At 46.0% G+C, this 21224-nt stretch overlaps 1 protein-coding gene across 4 annotated transcripts; it reads right to left on the reverse strand.

Annotated features, from left to right (window-relative positions):
• Nucleotides 1–5906: 5906 nt before the first annotated feature.
• Nucleotides 5907–20932, reverse strand: CCDC47 (coiled-coil domain containing 47). Of its 4 annotated transcripts, none has more exons than XM_040989484.1 (13): nucleotides 20782–20932; nucleotides 18486–18754; nucleotides 17713–17820; nucleotides 16693–16867; nucleotides 15395–15516; nucleotides 15090–15155; nucleotides 13230–13331; nucleotides 12939–13049; nucleotides 12291–12376; nucleotides 10534–10592; nucleotides 9976–10085; nucleotides 9616–9783; nucleotides 5907–6429 (listed from the first exon to the last, which is right to left on the reverse strand). In XM_040989484.1, the coding sequence occupies exons 2-13, from the start codon at nucleotides 18747–18749 to the stop codon at nucleotides 6349–6351; spliced, it is 1452 nt and encodes a 483-aa protein (XP_040845418.1). In that variant the 5' UTR covers nucleotides 18750–18754; nucleotides 20782–20932; the 3' UTR covers nucleotides 5907–6348. The 4 variants fall into 4 exon arrangements, with proteins under 4 accessions (XP_040845418.1, XP_040845416.1, XP_040845419.1 ...); XM_040989482.1 differs by having other exon boundaries at nucleotides 18486–18766; nucleotides 20782–20930; XM_040989485.1 differs by lacking the exon at nucleotides 20782–20932 and adding an exon at nucleotides 19106–19207.
• Between the last annotated feature and the right edge of the window lie 292 nt (nucleotides 20933–21224).

Genomic DNA, 21224 nt, shown 5'->3' on the forward strand with positions numbered 1-21224 from the left:
AGGAGGCCCCGCCCCACCGAGAAAGTTCCGCCCCACCTAGGAGGCCCCGCCCCGCCGAGGAGGTCCCACTCTGTCGAGAAGGTTTGGTCCGGTTGAAGCTCCGCCCCACGGAGGAGGTCCCGCCCATCCGATGAGGTTGGCCCCGCCCCGCAGAGGCCCCGCCCCGCGAAGGAGATCCCGCCCAGCCTCGCTTCCTCTCCCGCCGGGTGGAAAAGGTGCCTCGCCGTGCGCCCCGCCCACGTGTGCCGCACCCCTAGTCTGGGCTCCTCCAGGACCTCGAGGGGCCCGTTTGCCGCCTGAGTCCAAAAACCTGCCTTCTCACAGGTCCTGCCCGGAGGATCCGAAAACGGAGGCTTCACCTCCCCTCAGAGAGGGCTGTAAGGGCCAGCTCAGTAAGGGGCTAAAGCCGAGTAGAGCCAGGCGACCCAGCGCAAGACTGCTCATTTGGCCACTTTGTGAGTCTTTTTGCTTCAGTTTTCCTCTCCTATGTAGGAGACAGGGGTGGGGATCCAGGCTTCGGCTTGGGGAGTGAATTAGAATGGGAGCAGCCGGACACGAACCAGGGTCCATATGGGAGGCTGGCATTGCAGGTGGAGGCTTTACCTGCTAGCCACAATGCCAGCTTCCATTCCCTCACTTTCTTAAAAAAAAGATTGATTTATTTTTATTGCAAAGTCAGATATACAGAGTAGAGGAGAGAGCACAACAAGTGAGCAGTGCTGTGCCGATCCAAAGCCAGGAACCAGGAACCTCTTCCGGTTCTCCCACGCGGATGCAGGGTCCCAGTGGTCTGGGCTGTCCTCGACTGCTTTCCCAGGCCACAAGCAGGGAGCTGGATGGAAAGTAGAGCAGCCGGGATTAGAACCAGCACCCATAAGAACCAGCACCCATATGGGATCCTGGTGCGTTCAAGGCGAGGACTTTAGCCGCTAGGCCACGGCGCCAGACCCCCATTCCCTCACTTTTAAAAACAATTTTTAAAAATCATTTTATTTGAAAGGAAGCATTACGGAGAGGAGCGGGGTATCTTCCATCTGCTAGTTCAGTCTCCAAAGGGCCACAATGGCCAAGGCTGAGCTCATCAGAAGCCAAGAGCTTCCTCTGGGTTTGCCACGTGGTTGCAGAGTCCCAAGGACTCGAACAATTCTCTACTGTCTTCCCAGGTCCTTTGCAGGGAGCTGATACATAAGTGAAGCAGCCAGGAATTCAAAACAGTATGGGAAAAGATGCCAACCTTTCTGTAGCCATTAAGATGATTTACTCGGGGCCTGGTGTGATGGCTCAGTGTCTCGTCCTCACTTGGCATGTGCCAGGATCCCACATGGGCACGGATTGTGTCCCAGCTGCTCTGCTTTCCTGCTTGTGGCCTGGGAAAGCAGCAGAGGATTGCCCAAAGCTCTGGGACCCTGCACAAGTGTGGGAGACCTAGAATAAGCTCCTGGCTTTGGATCGGCTCAGCCTTGGCCACTGTGACTACTTGGGGAGTGAATCAGCAGACAAGATCTTTCTCTTCTGTGTCTCCTTCTCTCTGTAAATTTGACTTTCTAATAAAAATAAATCTAAGAAAAAAAATGAATTGCTTCAATATGTAGTTACTGGTGACTGGCATGGTGGTATAGCAGGCTAAGCCTTTGCCTGCAGCACTGCATCCCCTGTGGGTGCTGGTTCATGTCTTGGCTGCTCCACATCTGATCTCCTGCTCCGCTTTGGGCCTGGGAAAGCAGAGAGGATGGTCTAAGTCCCTGGAATCATACACCCAGCTGGAAGCCCAGTGGAAGCTCCTGGCTCCCCACTTTGGATCGGCCCAATTCTGGCTGTTGCAACCATTTGGGAAGGGAGCCAGCATATGCAAGATCTTTTGTGTCTCCTCCTCTCTGTAGCTTTGCTTTTCCAATATATATATATTTTAATATATGAGGGTACTTTCTATTTGCTCTAATACCTCGTAGCCCAGCTGTCATCTTGCAACTGGATGTCATAATTTTTAAGTTGGCCAAAGCTACCAAATCATTCCCTCTCCTGAGAAACTCCTCTGGCCTAGACTCTGCTGCAGTTGTTTCAAATTTAGATTAGTTTGTGATTTTTTTTGGAGGGGGGACAGTGTCTTCCATATATTGTTTAAATATCTTAGATCAAATGGTAGGATGAAAGGTCAAACTTTCAGAGTTTGCAGCGTGTCTTTTCTTGCTTGCTTTTGGAGTGTGAGCCCTGGGATGCACGCGCTGTGTGGGTCAGGACTTGCCAAGGCCTTCACAGTCTTCTGAAATGGAATAAAGCCTAGATAAATGTGGGTGCTCCTTTTTTTTTTTTTATTTTGTTTTGAAGTAGCCATTTTAAATTAAATGCACTGACCCTTTGAGATATCATATATAACCATAGAAAAAGTAAAACTAATAGGCTATTGGAATTCTCAAATGAGAAGTACATACCACTTAAACAAATGGAGCCAGACTAATTTGGAGGCACATTTTACAACTCAAAGCTACCATTTAGGAGGGGGAAAGAGAAAATAAAGCCCACTTACTAACTACTAGAACCAGCACGGGGTCTCTCCCCACAAACCTGGGGCTTTTTGCTGCAGTAGAATTTTGGTTTCTGTTCTATTATTTGCTACACTCTAAGGGAACTGCAGGCAAGAAAAATATGCAGAGAAAGCAATCAATGTATTTAAAAGTTCTCACCCAAACTGAGTTGACATAAAAAATAATGCAGGCAGATATAATATCTGATTTCCAAATAATTCCCCATGCAAGAAAATACTTACAAACACTTGGCTTTGGTCAGGCCTAGCCCTGGTCATTGCAGCCATTTGGGAAGTGAACCAATGGATATATTTATCTCCTCCTCTTCCTAATTCTGCCTTTCAGTTGAGCAAGGATAGCTTAAAAAGAGAAATGATGGTGCAGCAGGTGAAGCTGCTGTTTGGGAGACCTGTATCAATACTGGGGTGCTGCTGGTCCAGCTACCTGCTTAAAGCACCTCGGGAGGCAGCAGACGGTGGCTCAAGTGCCGGGGTCCGGCACCGTCAGCCTGGCCCAGCCCTGACAATGTCTGGCATTCGGAAAAGGGAACCAGTTTGGATGGAAGATCTCTGTCATTCTTTCAATTAAGTGAATTAAAAAAAAAGATTACTTTTATTGCAAAGTCAAATTTATGGAAAGGAGATACAGAAAAACCTTCCGTCCTCTGGTTCAATCCCCAAAGGGCTTGCAGCAGCTTCTTCTGAGTCTCCCTTGTGGGTGTAGGGTCTCAAGGCTTTGGGCCATTTTTCCCAGGCCACAGGCAGGGAGCTGGATGGGAAGTGGAGCAGCTGGGATTCGAACCGGCGCCCATATGGAACCATGCCATTTGGTTTAACCACTGAGCCTTCGCAATGGGTCCCAAGTAAATAAACTTTTAACACTAGTGACAGTCCCTTAACGGTGGAATAGCAATGTGGACACATATCTCCTTTTGAGGAAAATGTTTTCCTCTGAAATTCATATTATTTCTCAACTCACAGAGCTGAGATGGCATTCAACTTGTGCCAAGATAAAAGCATTATTTTTTTTTTTCAAACAGAATTGTCTCCCCCCCCCCCCGCCCCCGGAAAGGCAGATTTACAGAGAAGGAACGACAGAGAAAAATAACTTGTGTCCGCTGGTTCATTCCCTAAGTGGTCACAATGCCTGAAGCTGTGGTGATCCGAAGCTGGAAGCCACGCAGGGGCAGGATCCCAAGACCTTGGGTGGTCCTTGACTGCTTTCCCAGGTCACAGGCAGGGAGCTGGATGGGAAGTGGGGCCAGGACATGGACAGGTGAGGGCCACTGAGCCATCGCACCAGCCCCAGGTCATATGCTTTCACATCCACATAAGTGACAGCAAGAATATCAAGAAAGTTGGGGGAATGGCACGTCTTTTAAGCCTTTCACTCCTTCCTACAACAAGGTTCTAAATAATGTTTATTTTGCTACTTCCATTGGGTGTGTGGAAAGAGAATTTCAATGTTGGTCTTTGGTCCAAATCCCATTTAAGCAAAGTTTCAGTTCTGGTGCTTGACAGGAAAGTAGAAAAAGTTTCCTACTATGAAGGAAACAGAACCAACTACTCTTGTCTTCTTCCCAAAATACCCTACCAAGTTTTGCTGATAGAGAACTCCGACAGAATCTGCTTGTATTCCTTGGGACAAAGAAAAGTCTAAGAGGGTGAAGGAAAAAAATGTGCTGTCAGGGTAACAGACCTAGGTGACACTTTGTGAAGTGCTTCGCAGTTACGAAACAGTTTTACTTATATGATCTCTTGGGGGCTGAACTACTTGTGAGGCAAACAAGGAAAGTATATGCTATCCTCACTTTATAAAAGGATCACCAGACCCAGGTTCACAGCCTGCTTGAAGGATGGGTCACTGGTTTTGCTGGCACTGAAAGCTGACTTCCAGTCCAGTGCTTTTTCTGCCCTTGCTAAGGGAACAGATGCTGCAGGGAGGGAGGGCTTCGTGCTTTTCCAGCTTGTGTCAGCAAACATTCCCTTCTCTCTGTCCTTTCATTCAAGGGAGAAGTAATGGGTTCTTAATTCAAGACCAAGGGCTGCAAGGAGCCCATTAACAACATATTGGGGTCTAAATACACAAACATTCTAAAAGGGATGTTTGGTAACAGCACGTTCAAGGTCAAGTCTTCCGAAGGAAAAGCATTTCAGTGCTTGTTTTTCATGAACAGAAAGGAACTTTCCTGTGGGCTGGTGCTCTTGTGGGACAACTCCAGAAAAGTCAAGGCGGCACTCTGAGGTTTTGTTAATCAGTTTAATATATGTCCATAGGTAGGTTCATATGAATGCTTAAGTTACAAAATTAGCTGCCATGGTCCAAATGTGTGGGACTTTTAAGAAAGCTTATATTACTCAAAAGATAGCAAAGCATATCATCTTTGATTTCTAAAATGTATCTTAAAGATTTGTAAAACAAGGCTAATTCTAGAATCATATATAGCATTAAAGAAATTAAATTTTGTAATTTTAATAACTTACTTTCATGAACTGTTAAAAATATTACATTCTTCATCTCCCGATTTACATAGTCCTGTATTGACCTAGACAAAGACCAGTGTGAAATGCCCATGCAGTCACAAAGACAGCGTCCATGCTGTTCTCACAGCAGTTTGTTGTGACTGCCTCAGGAACAGACCTGCACGGCTGCACGTAAAGCATAGAGCGAAAATACCCGCCACCCCATTCCCCTCAAAAAGCCCAACCCAGTCCAATACCTGGCAAAAATCACCGGGTACAAGTGTGACTTTAAGAAATGCTTTCTTAATAGGAAGCATTTATAAAATGCACAGGTCTGCACAGTGCTTGTGCAGATAGATGGGCCTCTCCCCAGAGTTTCTTCCCAAAGAAGCAGAACTCTCAATAGTTTAGGAAAGCTATGTTTTAAAAGTGTCTCTAATGCACATCCATGGCTATTTCTTTGCAAGAACATGCCCGGCCTCAGCTGTGGGAGAGCTCAAAGCAGAGGGAGAAGCAAAAATACACACCATCGCAGAGGACGGGGCTTCTCCAGCAACGTCCAATAGGTTGCAGCGACAGACAAACTTGGTACTTCACACGGACCAATGACCTGATAGCTCATCTCAGGTGAATTACTTAATTTTCATGCACTTGTTGAGTAAAAGAAAACATACAACCACTTCAGACACAGCATTCACATTGTCATTAGCTCATGGCATCAGGGAAGGAGAAAATAATCCTAGAATTTTTCCATGTATATTTCGGTATCCTAAAACCTACAGATTTTCTATAATACTGTTATCAGCACTTCCCACCCACAAAAACATTTATTGCCTTATGTTTTGAATCTCTGAAATTTCATTACTGCACATATTTAGTGTTCTGTATTTTACTTTTTTCACAAGTTTAATGTAGACGCAGAAAAAAACACCAAGCAATGTTTATTGTGCAATTCTGGTAGTTAATTGTGAAATTGTGGTTTAGAGTTAATCTTCATTTCTATTTCAGTTGCCTTATTTATATAGAAGCAACAACCTAATTATCCACGAAATTTCATAATATTTCTTCAAATATCAGAGTACCCAAAGCACTGATGATTCATGTTACAATTTTAAAAACGTGTTAGAACCACAGATTTCAAATGTTATTCCTTTTATAAAATAATCAAAACAATTTGATTATCTGAAAGGAAATTATTGAAACAGCCCTTTTGATGACTCTACCATCTCAGTAAATCTCTAAGCCTGAAGCATGATGAAGTCAGGATGTCTAGCTGCTGGGAACAGCTGCCCTCAAGGTGAGCAGTGGACTGGCATCTTCGTGTCCCAGCAAGCCAGAGCTTCCACACGGCACAGGACTCATCTCTACATGGCTTTCACTTTGATTTGCTTCATCTTCATCTGCTTCTTCTCCAGTTTCTTTTGCTCACGCCTCAAGGCGGCTTCCTAGAGATGGGGGGGGAGGGGAGAAAAGAGAATCTAAGTTTTAAGTGTACATTTAACAGATCAAAGCCAGAGAAGTGCCTGTGTAAATAAATAACACTCTAGAAGATACTTATAATAAAAGTAACCACTATTAGTTATGCTAGTAGATGAAAATTAACTTGTAATGAGGCAAAAGGAAATAAAAACTGAGTTCTAGCTACTTCATTTCTGGTTCTTTCCTTGCTGATATGCCCGTGAAGCAGCAGATGATGGCCCAAACACTTGGGTTCCTGCCTCCTATGTCAAAGACACAGGTGGAATTCCTGGCTTCCGGCATCGGGGTGTCCCAGCCCTTGCAGTTGTAAGCATTTGGGGAGTAAATCAGCAGATGGAAGAGTTCTTTCTTTCTGTCGCTCTTTCAAATAAAAATTAATTAACTGGAAGGAATCCTGTTATTCACTTTAAATCTCCTTCTGGCACAGACAGCTCATCTGAACACAATACTTCAATTCATAGTTTTCAACTGCGAATTTATACTTAGCAGTCGGGAGGCTGTGAATCCAAGACGAAGAAGCTTCAGGCCATTATTACCTGTACCGAAGAGAGCCTTAGAGGCCAGGTCAAATCAGGACTTCACTGTTGGTCGTTAGTGGTCACATACACTTAACGCTTATACTTTAACTACAATCACAAATGTCACATTTTTAGGCAATTGTGGAAATGTCCGATTCTGAGTTTGGATTCTCCAACTCTGGTAGTGCTGCTGCCTCCTGTGAGGGCTCAGGAGCAAGCAAGCACTCGGAGGACACCTTTCATCAAGCGATCTTATTCTGGGGCAGCTATATAAAATAGTCAATGTTCCAATGTCATCTCCCCACCTCCCCAATCATTACTTCATGATATTCATTCTTTCCTTCGTACTATTCATATTGACTCTCCATATCATGTTACAAATGAGTAAAACTACACAGAACATAGGGCTATTGCTGAGAAATATATTTACATATTTAATACATGTATTTATGTTAACATATTCAAGGAATAGATTTACGTATGGCACTCCACATAAAAAATGTTCACTGTTGATAATTTAAAAATGTAAAAATATGAAAATGCAGGACCTAGAACTCCATGCAGGTTCCCACACTTGGGTGGCAGCGGCCCAAGTACTTGGGACACCATCTGCTACTTTCCCAAGCACATCAGCAGGGACTTGAGTGCGTACTTGTATATGGGATTCCCATGTTGCAAGTGGTGCATTAACCGGCTGTGCCACAATACGGATCCTGTTTTCTTCTTCTTCTTCTTTTTTAACCAATATTAACAAGATAGATTACAATTTTACAACTGGGGTATGTCTTTAGTGCAGTGGCTAAACACCACGGATACCAGGGACATCTGCAGGCCATGTGAGAGTGCCTCAGTTGGAGTCCCGGCTCCACTGTTATTCCAGTTCCTGGCTAACGCGCATCTTGGAGGCAGCAGGGGAAAGCCCAAGGACGAGGGTCCTGTCCCTCACACCAGAGACCTGCACGGGGCTCCTGCATCCCGGCTTTAGCTTGGCCCAGCCCTGGTGGCTGTAACCGATGGGGGAGTGAATTGGCAGATACAAAGTCACTTTCTCTGTCTCTCCCTCTCTGATATTTTGCCCTTCAATAAATACATTTTTTTAATCTAGAGGTAGATTTAAAAACTTTTTTAATTGGAAAGTCAGATTTACACAGAGAAGAAGAGACAGAGAAAGATCTCTGTCTTCCGGTTCACTCCCCAAGCAGCTGCAACGGCCAGAGCTGAGCGTATCCCAAGTCAGGAGCCCGGATTTCTTCTGGGTCTCCAAGCACTTGGGTCATCCTCCTGTTTTCCCAGGCAACAAGCAGGAAGCTGGATGGGAAGCAGAGTAGCCACAGCATAAACTAGCACTGACATGGGATTCTGGCACTTGTAGGGGGAAGATTAGCAAGTTGAACCACTGTCCAGATACCTAGATTTTTTTAAAAAAAGATTTATTTATTTTTATTGGAAAGTCAGATTTACACAGAGAAGAAGAGACAGAGAAAGATCTCTGTCCTCTGGTTCACTCCCCAAGTGGCCGCAATGACCAGAGTTGAGCTGATCCAAAGCCAGGAGCCAGGAGCTTCTTCCAGGCCTCCCATGCGAGTGCAGGGTCCAAGGCTTTGGTCAATCCTCAACTGCTTTCCAGGCCACAAGCAGGGAGCTGGGATGGGAAGTAGAGCAGCTGGGATATGAATCAGCACCCATACAGGATCCTGGCATATACAAGGTTAGGACGTTAGCCACTAGGCCACTGTGCTGGGCCCCAGATATCCAAATCTTAAAAAAAAAAATGTTCTTAGAGCTGGATTATGGAAGCCTAGTTCATAAAAATATCAAAACATGCTGAAATTTGGGACATAACTAAAGCCTAAAATGTTCCTATGCTGGGCCTGCTGCGGTAGCGTAGTGTCTAATGGCCTTGCTTTGAATGTATAGGATCCAATATGCGTTCTAATCCCGGCAGCTCCACTTCCCATCCAGCTTCCTGCCTGTGGCCTGGGAACGCAGTCAAGGACAGCCTAAAGCCTTGGGACCCTGCACCCATGTGGGAGACCTGGAAGAAGCTCCTGGCTCCTGGCTTTCGACTGCTCAGCTCCAGCCGTTGAGGCCGCTTGGGGAGTGAATCAACGGACGGAAGATCTTCCTCTCTGTCTCTCCTACTCTCTGTATATCGCCCTTTCCAATTAAAAAAAAAAATCCTAATAAAGAAAAAGAAATTATAGCTATGCAAAAAAGAAAAAACAGCAGCAAAATACTTTGCTTCTTTAGTTCTATAACAACATTTTAGATTCCATCTATCAGGCTTATTTATTAGATCATAAGGCACATGTGCTGATACTACTAAAATTCCTAATATATAAGAAATTTGGCTTGAAAGATGAAAGGGAACTTTCAAAATCAGATTGTACTGGGGGCACAGGGCAACTCAGATCATCTCCTAGGTTCAAACTCCATATAGCACGGTTTAAACAGAAAGGATTGTAATAATAATCTCTGCAGTGCCATCAACTGGCAAAATGTCCTAAATGCCGAGAAGGTGCCACAGTTTTCGCCTATAAATGTTGCTACGGAATTACCTTAGCCACCAGCATGGCACAAACGGGCATCCCGCTAGGTTTCAGCTTTCCCCAGGGGAAGGGGCTCTGGCCTCACCTCTAGCCTGCGCTGTTTCTCGGGGTCTTCCTCGTTCATGATGCGCTCCTTCTCAGCTCTCTTCTTCTCTTCCCGTCGAGACTGTGCGGCTTCCTGTCTCTGCACGTGAGTCAGCTTCAAGAAGTTCTCCTCCACACGGGCACGGTTCTTATCGGCTTTTTGTTTGCCCTTTCCCCAAGACACAAAGTCTTCCATGAGAAATCCACTTTTATCCAACAGAGGCAAATTCCCATTTAGCATGCTTTCATAAGACGACTCAAATATTCAATCACTGACCACTGACAGCCCACCTCCCACAAGGCAAAAAATCCAACCAACCAATAAGAGGCACCAATTTCTAATTAAGGCTTTGGGGCTTACTTCTCTGTTGAGTCGGAACTTTTTAGCTTTGTCAATAGAATAAATCACCATGTTCATCAGGGGCAGCAAAGCCTCCATGTCCTTTGGGTACGTGTTACCTGAGCCAGGCACTGGAAAACAAAGCCATTTTCCTACTGAGTTAATGGCAGCATTAATACTTCTATGTCACTCAACTGTAGTTTGTTAACAAAATATTGTTTGTTTTTTTTTTTTAACGAGTTTCTTAGGTAGTTAAAATGCAGCAGAAAATAGAAATCTAAGGAAGCTGGCATTCTTGTACAGCAGGTGCACCTGCCACCGATGACAGCAGCATCCCACATCATACCTCCCATTTGAGACCCTCTGCTCTGCTGTCCATCAAGCTTCCAACTAATGAATGTAGAAAAACCGAGGAAGAAGGCTTACATTATATTGGACCCTGCTACATGGAAATGGGGAAGACATGTTATGACTATTTGGAGAGGGAACCAGCAGATGAAAGACTGCCTCTTTCTGCCTTTCAAATAAATATGTAAATAAATCTTAAACTAACAGCAATGGGCCGCAGAGGACACTTACCATTAAATGTAAACAGGAGTGTCCTCTTGGTGTCAGGAAGTTTCAACGGCTGACCTTCCCTGTCATAAGAGAGCAGGCTCATAAGAAGGGACACAAGAAAGACAGCTTCCATGCACACAAACCACAGAGTTCTCTCAGATGAACAAACACCTGCAAATAACCAGGATGGTATTGTCTTGGCATCCCCATGACACATATGATCTGAGGCCAACGGAAGTACACAGGCTATCTGGTCCACTTCTCTATCAGATAGACGGGTGCTTTCCTAAGTGACCTTTATCCTGTTGTTGAACATTTCCCATGTTGTCCCCTGCAGGTGAGGCATACACCATTTCACCTGGTTAGCCAAAAATGAACCTAAATTTAAAAATAAGGCTCATAATTAATAATGCGCTTTGCTTATTTTAATAGAACTTTGTTTCATTTCCAACTCTTATCTATTAAAACATCTGATCTTTGACTTCAGACTCAGAACAAACTTGGAGGTAATCCACTATGACATATGTAACTTGGTCCTGTCGCTGAAGATTGCCTGTGTAACCTTTGACCGGCAGCTGCCCTTCCTGCAACACAAAAGGCTCTAGAAATGTTCTGATTCTCCTCTGGTGCTACCAGGGTTAGCAAGGCAAGAAAGATGCAATGCTATACCCAGGCAGAGGGACACAGGCTGAGTCATCTCGACACACAACTAAGATCCAGACTGGCTTTTAGAAAGAAAAGGAGAGCGACAGTAAGACAGACCTTCTATCTACTAGTTCACCACTTAAATATCCACAACAGTCGGGCCCAGGGCCAGGCCAAAACCAGGCCTTTGAGAACATTATTCAGGTCTCCCACATGGGTCGCAAGGACCCAAACACTCGAGTTTCTGAGCTCTGCTTCCTGCAGTGTGTTTTGCCAGGAAGCTGGAATGACGAGAGGAGTTGGGCCTTCCCTCATGTGCTATGATACAGGATGCAGCCAGTGCAGGCAGAGCCTTGGCCACCGCACCAAATGCTTGCCCCTAGACTGACTTTGAATGTCAACTCTACAGTCCATGAGAAGGTAATCTTTGATTAAAATTTAGTTCAAGCAAATTCTACCCTAAGGATAAACAGTAATTATGCTCTCTTCAACGAGAGCCACGCCAGGAGAAGGTGATGAAGATGCCTGCATCCCATGTCGGAGCGCCTCAGTTCAGTGACTGGCTCGAGCGTCATGCTCCTCCAGACACTGGGAGGCAGCAGGAGACGGCTCCAGTGCTTAGATCCCTGCCATCACCTGGGAGACCCAAACGGACCTCCTGGCTCCTGGCTTTGACCTAGCCCAGTCCTGACTGGTGCAGGCATTTGGAGAGTAAATTAGTAGATGGAAGATCTTGCTTCAACTGTCTGTCTCACTCCTTTTCAAATACAACAAAAATAGATGGAAAAGATTCACAAAGAAGCATTAAAAATGATATAACAGATTTGAAATAAAACATGGCAGACCAATTAAGAGCAAATAAAGTAACAAAAGAACCTAATCTGCAAAGGAAACAGGGACTAGCACTTGCGTGTTTCACAGCACCAGCCTTACCCTGTTCTGCAGACGAGGGGAAGGTGGGCTCAGTCTGCCCCTCTTGTGTTTTCAGTGACCATTCATGATATTCACAGTCAAAACAGAGGAAAACTCACACGTCCATCAGCAACCCCCTACCCCCATCTGGGAAGGGGAATTACATGAACACAAGAAGCCAGCAAGGAAAACTAATTTGAATAGTGTTATCTCATACTTACTCTTGCATAATTTTTGGACCAGAGAACTGGTCTGAAAAATGAACGGATTCAATCTTGTCAGCATAATGTGTAAGGAAATGAACCATCTGGAAAAAAAAAATTCTGTTTAAAGTTTCACGCATTTCTTCGTTTTCATAATATTCATCCTCCATGCTCTATTTCTGCACATCATGAAAACTTTTAAGAATTAAATTTAAATAAAGATTCAAAATGAAATTAATGCCCTTCTTAGTTATACCTATGATTAAATTCCTTATTGACCAGCAGAAAATATGAGCGATCCTGTAGTTTGCCGATATTGAGATGTGTCATTACCATTACACAGCCAATGAAGAGAAATGGCTCTGCACATCTCCCTCCACTCACTGAAGGTCGAAACTGTGCAGTGCGCGATGTAATGAAAAGAATTACTCCTTTCCCAAAAAACCCCAGTCTCTGGCAGCACCAGGAACAACTTCTCTTGATCTAGAGCACGACTTAACTGATCAAACTGTGCTTCTCTGACAAGTCCATCTACTGCTTAAAGAAGGTGTTTTAGTATTCGTGTGGGAAAGGCGTACGTAACAGTGCACTGCCATAAAAAGGAGACTTGTGCAGTGTTGCTGTCAGGGCCAAGGTCCAGGAAATGGATGCAGGCTAGCCAGGTACCTTTGTGTCCATCATGCCCTCTGTAACTTCTCCCATCTCTGACAAGATGGCCAAAGAATCCGGCAGTCCATACTTGGCTCCAGACTTAGGTTTATCGCTACAAAACTCACTCTGGAAGAGAAATAATTGGAACATTTCATTAGGCACATACTTTGTTCTTGCCGAGCAAGTCACGTTCTGACTTACTTCACACCGTAATGTGGTTAACTACCCCAGCCTGTAGAGCTGAACATCTACATAGTGAAGAGGCAATGTTTCTGCATATATTTGAGTTGAAACTACTAGACATACCAGATCCTGCATCTCTTTCTGTAGTCGTACCAAAGCTTTCCGTGTGCCAACAGCAAACACATAGGTATCCATGTCTTCATCATTCATGGTTACTTTTATTTGCTTAAAAAAACAAAAAGAAAGAAAAAAAACTCACTTATTAGTTTCTGTGGCAGGAAGATTTCGGAATGGCCCATAGAAGTTCCCCCCTTGGGGCCTGTAATGATGCTGCAGACATGCCAGCACTCCAGGAATGCTGGTGTCAGTCCAGTCCTGGCTGCTCTAAGTGGATCCAGCTCACTGTTCATGTTTCTGGAAGACAGCAGAAGATGGCCCAGGTACTTGGGCCTCTGACATCTATGTGGGACACCTGGACTGAGTTCCAGGTTCCTGACTCAGCCTAGGTCACTGCGGCCAATTAAAGTTTACATCCTGCGTTGGCTGGCCGTTTCCCATTCCCGAGTACTGAGGTGGTTGGGAGGTTGAGTGAGGCTTCTCCTCTTATCTCCTCCCTTCCTCCAGATAAGGAAGAAGAAAAAGAAAATGTGGAAATAATGGTCTCACCCACTTTCCCCTAACCTTTAACCTTCCCAGCCTAATTAACTATGTAAACAGTATAAAAAATAATATGATAAATAAATCCTTTTTACTTCCTTTGCTTTATATTGTATCCCCTTGAGGTTACTGTGGAGTTATACGGCAGAAAGTCTGTAATCAGCCTTTCCCGAAAGGCCCGCTTAATGGGGAAAATGGCCCAAAGCTTTGATATTGATTAATGTTAGCGGAAGCTTCCTTCCTAATAGTCCCCCTCAAGAATTTTTTTCCTCAGATCTACTTACTTTTACTGGAAAGGCAGATTTACAGACAGAAGGGACAGAGAAAATGATCTTCCATCTGTTGGTTCATTCCCAGAATGGCTGCAATGGCTGGAGCTGAGCCAATGTGAAGCTAGCAGCCAGGAGCTTCTTCCAGATCTCCCACATGGGTGCAGGGTACCAAGGACTTGGACCATCCTCTACTGCTTTCCCAAGCAATACGCAGAGAGCTGGATGGGAAGTGGAGCAGACAGGATGAGAACTGGTAACCATATGGGATGCTGGTGCTTGTTGAGCCATGACACTGGTCCCAAGGTATTTTATATTTCAAAAAGGAGAATGACAGTTCCCATCTGCTGTTTTTTTCCCAATGCCTACAATGGCCAGAGTTGGGCTAGGACAAAGCTGGAGCTGTGAAAGCAATTCAGCTCTAACATATGGGTGGGAAGAACTTAATTATTTGCATAACAGGAACCCAATTACTTGAGCCTTCACTGCTGCCTCCCAGGGCCTCTGGCAGAAACAAGTCAGGAGCCAAAGCTGGGCATCAAAATCAAATCCTCAGATGCGGGGCACACACATTGTCGCTGCTAGGCTAAATGCTGCCCCAAATGCTTTTCGCTAAAATCTGGCTAATAAAACCTGTCTAAACACAAGAGGATCATTGTTTGGGATAGGAAACAAGCTGCCAGAAAGTCCAAACATGATCTAGCAGAAAAACTAAGAATTTAGTTTGTGGGCCTAGCATAGTAGCCGGGATCCTATATGGGCACTGGTTTGTATCCTGGCTGCTCCACTCCCCATCCAGCTTCTTGCTTGTGTCGGAGCAAAGCAGTTGAGGATGGTCCAAAGCCTTGCGAACCTGGACTCACATGGGAGACCCGGAAGAAACTCCTGGCTGCTGGCTTCAGATTGGCTCAGCTCTAGCCACTGTGGTCACTTGGGGAGTGAACCAGTGGACAGATCTTTCTCTCTGTAAATCTTTCCAATAAAAGCATAAATAAATGCTTAAAAAAAAAAAAAAGAATTCAGTTTGTACAGAGAAAACCAACAGGAAGGTACATACTACTTGATCACTCATGGGCCTCATCATCCGGGCCAGGACGTTCAGTAAGTCTTGTCTCTTGAGGAACTAAAAAAAAAAATGAGAAAAGGGAGTTAACGCAATTACATTTTCCATTCAGTATAAACAAATCACCTTGGAGGGGACATCAAATACTCTAACATCTATTCTAAAGTACCTGTGTCAATTAGGAGAAACAGAGCCTTTGGGGGCTCATTTTAGGTCAGACACGAGAAGGTAAGACACTGAATTTGGAGGATTAGGAATCACAAGCGGAAGGCATTCTGGGAAGCTACAACTGTCCTCACCCGCAGCTGGATGAGCATGCCCTCGCAGCACACCCGACCAGAACACCACAGGTTGTAGATGTGCTCATTCTCCTGGGTCAGCCTCCCCGTGCTGGTGGCTTCTTTGTTCGTTCCATCATCCCCTAGCAGTGAAAGCAATGAATGGGTGTCACTAAGAATGCTGGGGCGTGACTGCCGCCCCCCTTCTCATCCTGATCCCAGAATGATACAGCTTTAGGAGAGCCATAGTTCACAGGACAAAGATGAAAATAAACAGGCACTACTGTTTTTATTTTTCACAATTCTGTTGTCCAAAAATAAAAAAAGATCAACTTTTGCATTACTTCCATGTTCCTTTCAGTCTAATGACGACCAGCTTAGAGTATGAATCTCTGAGTTGATGCAAAAAGAAACAAAAATCAGTGTAAGCTCTCATGCAGTGAATAGGAAGTACCATTAGTATAAGCTACTCAACATTCCCTTACTGGGTCTCCCATGAGCCAACTTTAATCTCATCTTTTTTCTAACACCAAAATGATAATGGAGACTTAACAAGGGGTTAGCAGGGAGCCGAAGGGGGCTTCTCTGTTTCCAATTTCCTGGTAAGAAAGTCCTCTGAAGTGACAAGAGACAGTGGAGAAAGCGGAGGCTTCGGAAGCAAGCAGACAGCTCCCAAGCATCATGAATGCAATTTAACAGCTCAGACAAGTTATAACCTTTCTGCTCTTCAATTCCACTAAGGAAAAGAGAAACTACCTTCAACTAGAGTATTGTTACAAAGGACAAGGTGTGCAAAGCAGCTGGGCAATAACCATTAGCTTGCCAAGGAGCAGAGCAGGGCACCCATGATCCCCAGGCAAGCCCTAAACCCCAAGGAGAGAAGAATGCAGCCTCCCTCTGCTGCACAATGAGAGACATTCCTCAAAGCGCTTCAGTTCCTCTCACTGGCGGCTGCAAAACTAATGGGCCTGGACCCGAGAGAACTTGAGGGATTCTCAATTTCTAAAAGATGACCAAAACCATTTATCAGCCAATCCAAGACGTCAAGATGTATTGGTTTCAGTCAAAATTTTGTCAAGCTGCCCTGAAAGCACTGTGTATGCCAATTCAATCACAGCTGTTTGGTAACCAATTAATGAAAGATGAATAATACAAATTATTCACTATATAAAACCAGCAAATAGGGATCCCTGGGAGAAAAAGCAGCACATCTTTTCAGCAGCGGATGACAGCAGTTAGAGGTGGACACTGCGGGTTATGAACTGTTCTTACCAGATTGTTTTCAAGTAGAAAGCCGGATTTGCAATGACCTAGCTTACCTACTAAGGTAAAGTTGCTCTCCAAAAGCTCTCTGTGAGTGTTGAACCAGGCCTGAGCCAGGCGACTGTTTTTATTCTTTCCAATGATGTAGTTCATGATATAGGCAAGCAGACCAGTCACCATCAAAATCTCCAGGTAATAACTCTCCCAGCTGTTCTGGAGGTGCGCAGGAACCTGAAGAAGCAAAAGCACGGCTATTGGCTGAGGCTAACGGATGGAGTGGGACTCACGGGATGGAGAACGGGAAAGCCGACAGACAAGTGGTACCTTATGTAACTGTCCCAGAACACGGTTAAACTTGGAAAATTACGCCTGTTTCGGTTTCCTAGGTCAACTTTATAAAAACTATCTAAGAAAATGTAAAGATGATCAGTTGGAAGGAAAGGCTGAGAAACTGTACTAACCATGATTTTGAGTTCTAGCCCAAAACAAATTCAGTGTACATCCTCTTGTTTAATTCCTTGATAGACAAAACAGAGACCTACAATAAAAATAGAGGATTGGATCCAGCGCAGTAGCTTAGCAGCTAAAGTCCTCACCCTGAATGCACCGGGATCCCATATGGGTGCCAGTTCTAATTCTGATGGCCCCCACTTCCCATCCAGCTCCCTGCCTGTGGCCTGGGAAAGCAGTCGAGGCCGGCCCAAAGCCTTGGGACCCTGCACCCATGTGGGAGACCCAGAAGAGGTTCTGGGATCCTAGCTTCAGATGGGTGCAGTTCTGGCCATTGTGGTCGCTTGGGGAGTGAATCAATGGATGGAAGAGCTTCCTCTCTGTCTTTTGCCCTCTCTGTATATCTAACTTTGCAATAAAAATAGATCTTAAAAAAACAAAACAAACAAACAAAAAACTATGTGTTGCTTCTCTAGGTTTGGGTTTTTATCAGAAGAATGCCAAGCCCTTTCCCAGATCCCACTGTTGCGTCACCAGCTGTTCTACATCACCAATTACATTCCTGAGATTAATGTCACCAAGATACTTTGTGGATTAGTTTGGAACTCATAATTCTGTATACCTACATCAACAATTGTTATTGGGTCTTTACTTTTGCTCGAAGTAGTATCTGGCTTGTCTTCATAACCTTCGAATTCTTCATCATCGTATGGCTCGCTCTCGGTATCTCCCTCCTACAAAAATGAAGCACAAGCTGTTTTCTTCTACAAGTGTCACGAGCAGTTCTGTCTCGCCTGGCGGGCTATACTTACAGAGGAAAACGTTAACAGGTAAGCAGCAAGCACAGAACACAGGAATAATAAGATGACCAAAGGGCACACACTTTCTAAGGTCTTGAGATGCAACATGCAGCCTGGCGACCTCAGTGAGTAATGTATTGGACAGGTGAACTCTGCTGGGAGGTACACAAGAGGCAGCCGTCTGAGGGGCGAGTCGCTACGCAGCTTGGTGATGATCACTTTATGTGGCGTGTGTATTTCGACACACCGCATTGTAGCCCTTAAATATAGGCAGTTTTTGTCATTAATATAAACACTACCAAAAATGATGATTCCCCATACTTCTGAGTCCAGACTTCTGAATGACAAAATTCTCACCCACATGTGGCACCCACTCTCTAGATCCACTCCCAGCTGAGAGAAAACCAGTTCATCAAGTGTAAAGGGCAGGCTCACGCCACAAGAGGTCTGGAAGACTTGCTCCATCCACTGAGCAGAAGTGAAGGTTCCAGAGAGGTCTCTCCAGACCTGCGTCTTACTTTAGACATTTTGGGAAAGTGCCAGTCACAGATCCTCCCATCCTTCCGATCCCCCAGGGCATCAATCAAAAGCGACCTCACCTGAGTGTCTGCATCTTCAAAATCTCCTTCTTGGTTTTCATCCTGCCCTTCCAGCTCCACCGTCGTCTCGTCTTCGTCATCCTCGGTCGTCACCACGCGCTGAGGCGAGTCGGTGACGGAGTCCTCCACGACGTCCTCGAACTCAGCAAAGTCGTTATCGTCATACTCCACTATGTCATCCTCGTCCTCGAAGTCGTCAAACTTGGCTCCGGAGACACTCCCGAACACCAGAAGGACAACACACAAAGCATGGAAGGCTTTCATTGCACCTTCAAGACAAGCTTCAAAAGAGAAAAAATGAAAACCAACTCTAAAATGGAGTTACCATGTAGAGTGATCAAACTGCAGAATTAAAAAAAAAAATCTCTCCTACTTTTCTCTTATTCAGTTCAGATAACATTGTATGGAAGCAAACAAACAAAAAGCAAAGTGGGGACCAAAGGCTTGGGATCCAGTCTAGGTTCTGTCATTAGCTACCCGAAAAACCTTGAACATTTTGTTTATTTTCCTTCGGGCACGTCCTCTACAATTTTGTGAACACAATATTCACAAAGGATGAATATTCATAAAGGATCTTTGGTAGCTTTTTGGAGTAAGATGCTACTCATCCTTAACATCACCTTTGTGTGGTCATGCTCACCATAAGGGCAAACAGAAAACAGAGTGCTGGCCACGGTTCTAAATGCTCCACAGACGGCAGCCAAGTTAATGCACCAAGAAAAAAAAAAAAAAGCTTGTTTTCTCTTGCCAACGACCTTGTGAGGAAAGCAGCATCAGCAACCCCCATTGCACTGAATAGGAAAATGAGGCCATCATTTGCGAAGCAGTGTGATCACTAGCCAACAGAGCTGTGATCTCGTTTGACTTTCACTTCAACATGGAAGCCGGTGGCTCCGGTGTGATGGCTCAGTTGGCTAATCTTCTACCAGTAAGCGCCAGAATCCCATTTGGGCGCCAGTTCCTGTCCTGTCTGCTCCACTTCCCTTCCAGCTCCCTGCCTGTGGCCTGGGAGGGCAGTACAGACAGCATCTAGCCTTAGGAGCCTGCACCCACATGGGAGACCCGGAAGAAGCTCCTCTCCTGGTATTCTGAGGCAGGCGACCCAAGAAATGGCTAAGATATGCAGATAAAATAGTACTTAATTGACAGTGGCACGAGTGAAATGGAAAACTCATTATATATATATAAAGTGATTAGAAATCAAAAACACCAGGAAAACGTCTGGATAGCTGGATCAAAAGCAATTATTCTTGCCAGAGACAGGGCAAAAAAGGAGAGGGACTGTGCTGTGACACATGGGATAAGAGCCCACCTGCTGTATTGGCACTCCTTATGTGGGTGCTGAAGAGAGCAGAGGATGGCCCAAGAGCCTGGACACCTGCCACCCAGGACCCCCGGTCGGTACTCCCTCCTGGCCCACACTCTGCTGTTGTGGCCATTCGGGGAGTGAGCCCGTGGATGGAAGGCCCTCTCCCTCTCTTCTCTCTCTGTTATTCTGCATTTCAAATACATAAAGTTCTTTGCCTCATTAGATCCTAGTCTTAAGCTTTTTCAGAGCGAAGCAACAAAAAGTGAATGCGAGTGCAGTCGGTGAGGTGATCAGACCGACACACAAGCTGTTTCTTAGCATGTTCAGCTCACAGAGGCTCCATCAAGGTTATCTGGCCTCGCAGCCTTCCCCCTCCTGGGTCTCCGCTGCTCCTGTCAGCTCCTTTCTCAGAACGCACAGGCTCCGGGAAGCCAGGCAGGGCACAAGCGCTGCCAACAAGTCGGGCCGCTCACCTGCTGCTGCAAGCGAGCTTGGAGACCAAAGGCCTGACGCCAAAGCGGAGCAGTCACTCCCGTGTTGCAATTTCAGATCAGGCCTTCCTAAGGGCGGCCCAAATGTGACATCTACAGGAACTGGGTGGACAAGCCTCTGTGTCATTACCCGGGTTGAATAAAGACACACCGACGTTCGGGGAAGTCAGAGTCTGTCCATGCACTCGCTCGGATTCAGCAACCAATCTGTCCTAACGTCCACCTCCAGATCCTCCCGTCGCGCTCTGCCTACGCCCTTCAGCGGCCTTTGGCCACCGCTCTGCAGGAACGAGCCCCAAGACTTCCTAAAAACGACCCCTGTCCCCTTTCCTCCCCTTCCCATGCGTCCACAGAACGGTGACTATTTCAGCAGGTTGTTTTTAAAACGTAAAAAGACAGGAGACGTCAGGCGGCGCGAGGTGCAATGCCGGTGTCCACCGGCCGCTCACCGCTCGGCCCGGCCCCACCTCGCCAGGCGCCACAGCTCACGACCCACCTGCTTCCGAAGCTACACCCTGGCCCGGCAGCCCCGCGGCCGCCACGTCCGCACCCGCCGACCTCTCGGAGCAGTCGCCGTCCCCACCGTGGCACGGCCGCCAGCGGGACGAGCAGGATCAGTCACGCCGCGCCGCTCTTGACGCAGACTCAGCCGTCCGTTACGTACGAGGCGCGCGGCTCGTGCGCGCCTGCGCGCTGCTCGTCGGGGCGGGACGCAGCTTCGGGGCAGCGCGAGGCCGCCGCCTCCCGCGCAGAGCTCCAGTGAGATGAGACTGCTGGGAAAAATTACATAATCCCCGCCCCTGGGGCCGGAACTCTGGACGCCCATCCCAGCCCTCTCCACTAGGGTTCAGTGACAGCGCCCTGAACCGGTGCTCCGGAAGCAAAAGGTGGCCATGCTGTACGGGACCACGTGGTTACAGCCGTGGAGGAAAAATATTG

This window comes from Ochotona curzoniae, unplaced genomic scaffold, assembly GCF_017591425.1.
Source record: "Ochotona curzoniae isolate NIBS_2020 unplaced genomic scaffold, NIBS_Ocur_1.0 contig_523, whole genome shotgun sequence".
In the NCBI taxonomy this organism is placed as follows: domain Eukaryota; kingdom Metazoa; phylum Chordata; class Mammalia; order Lagomorpha; family Ochotonidae; genus Ochotona; species Ochotona curzoniae.

What these genes read in the sequence shown, in the direction of transcription:
- CCDC47 (XM_040989484.1), bottom strand. Translation starts at nt 18,749, where the DNA reads ATGAAAGCCTTCCATGCTTTGTGTGTTGTCCTTCTGGTGTTCGGGAGT. An exon ending in AGAAAGAGATGCAGGATCTG is followed by an intron (nt 13,050 to 13,229) that starts GTATGTCTAGTA and finishes TTTCTCTTCCAG; the next exon opens with AGTGAGTTTTGTAGCGATAA. An exon ending in AGTTCCGACTCAACAGAGAA is followed by an intron (nt 9,784 to 9,975) that starts GTAAGCCCCAAA and finishes TCTTGGGGAAAG; the next exon opens with GGCAAACAAAAAGCCGATAA.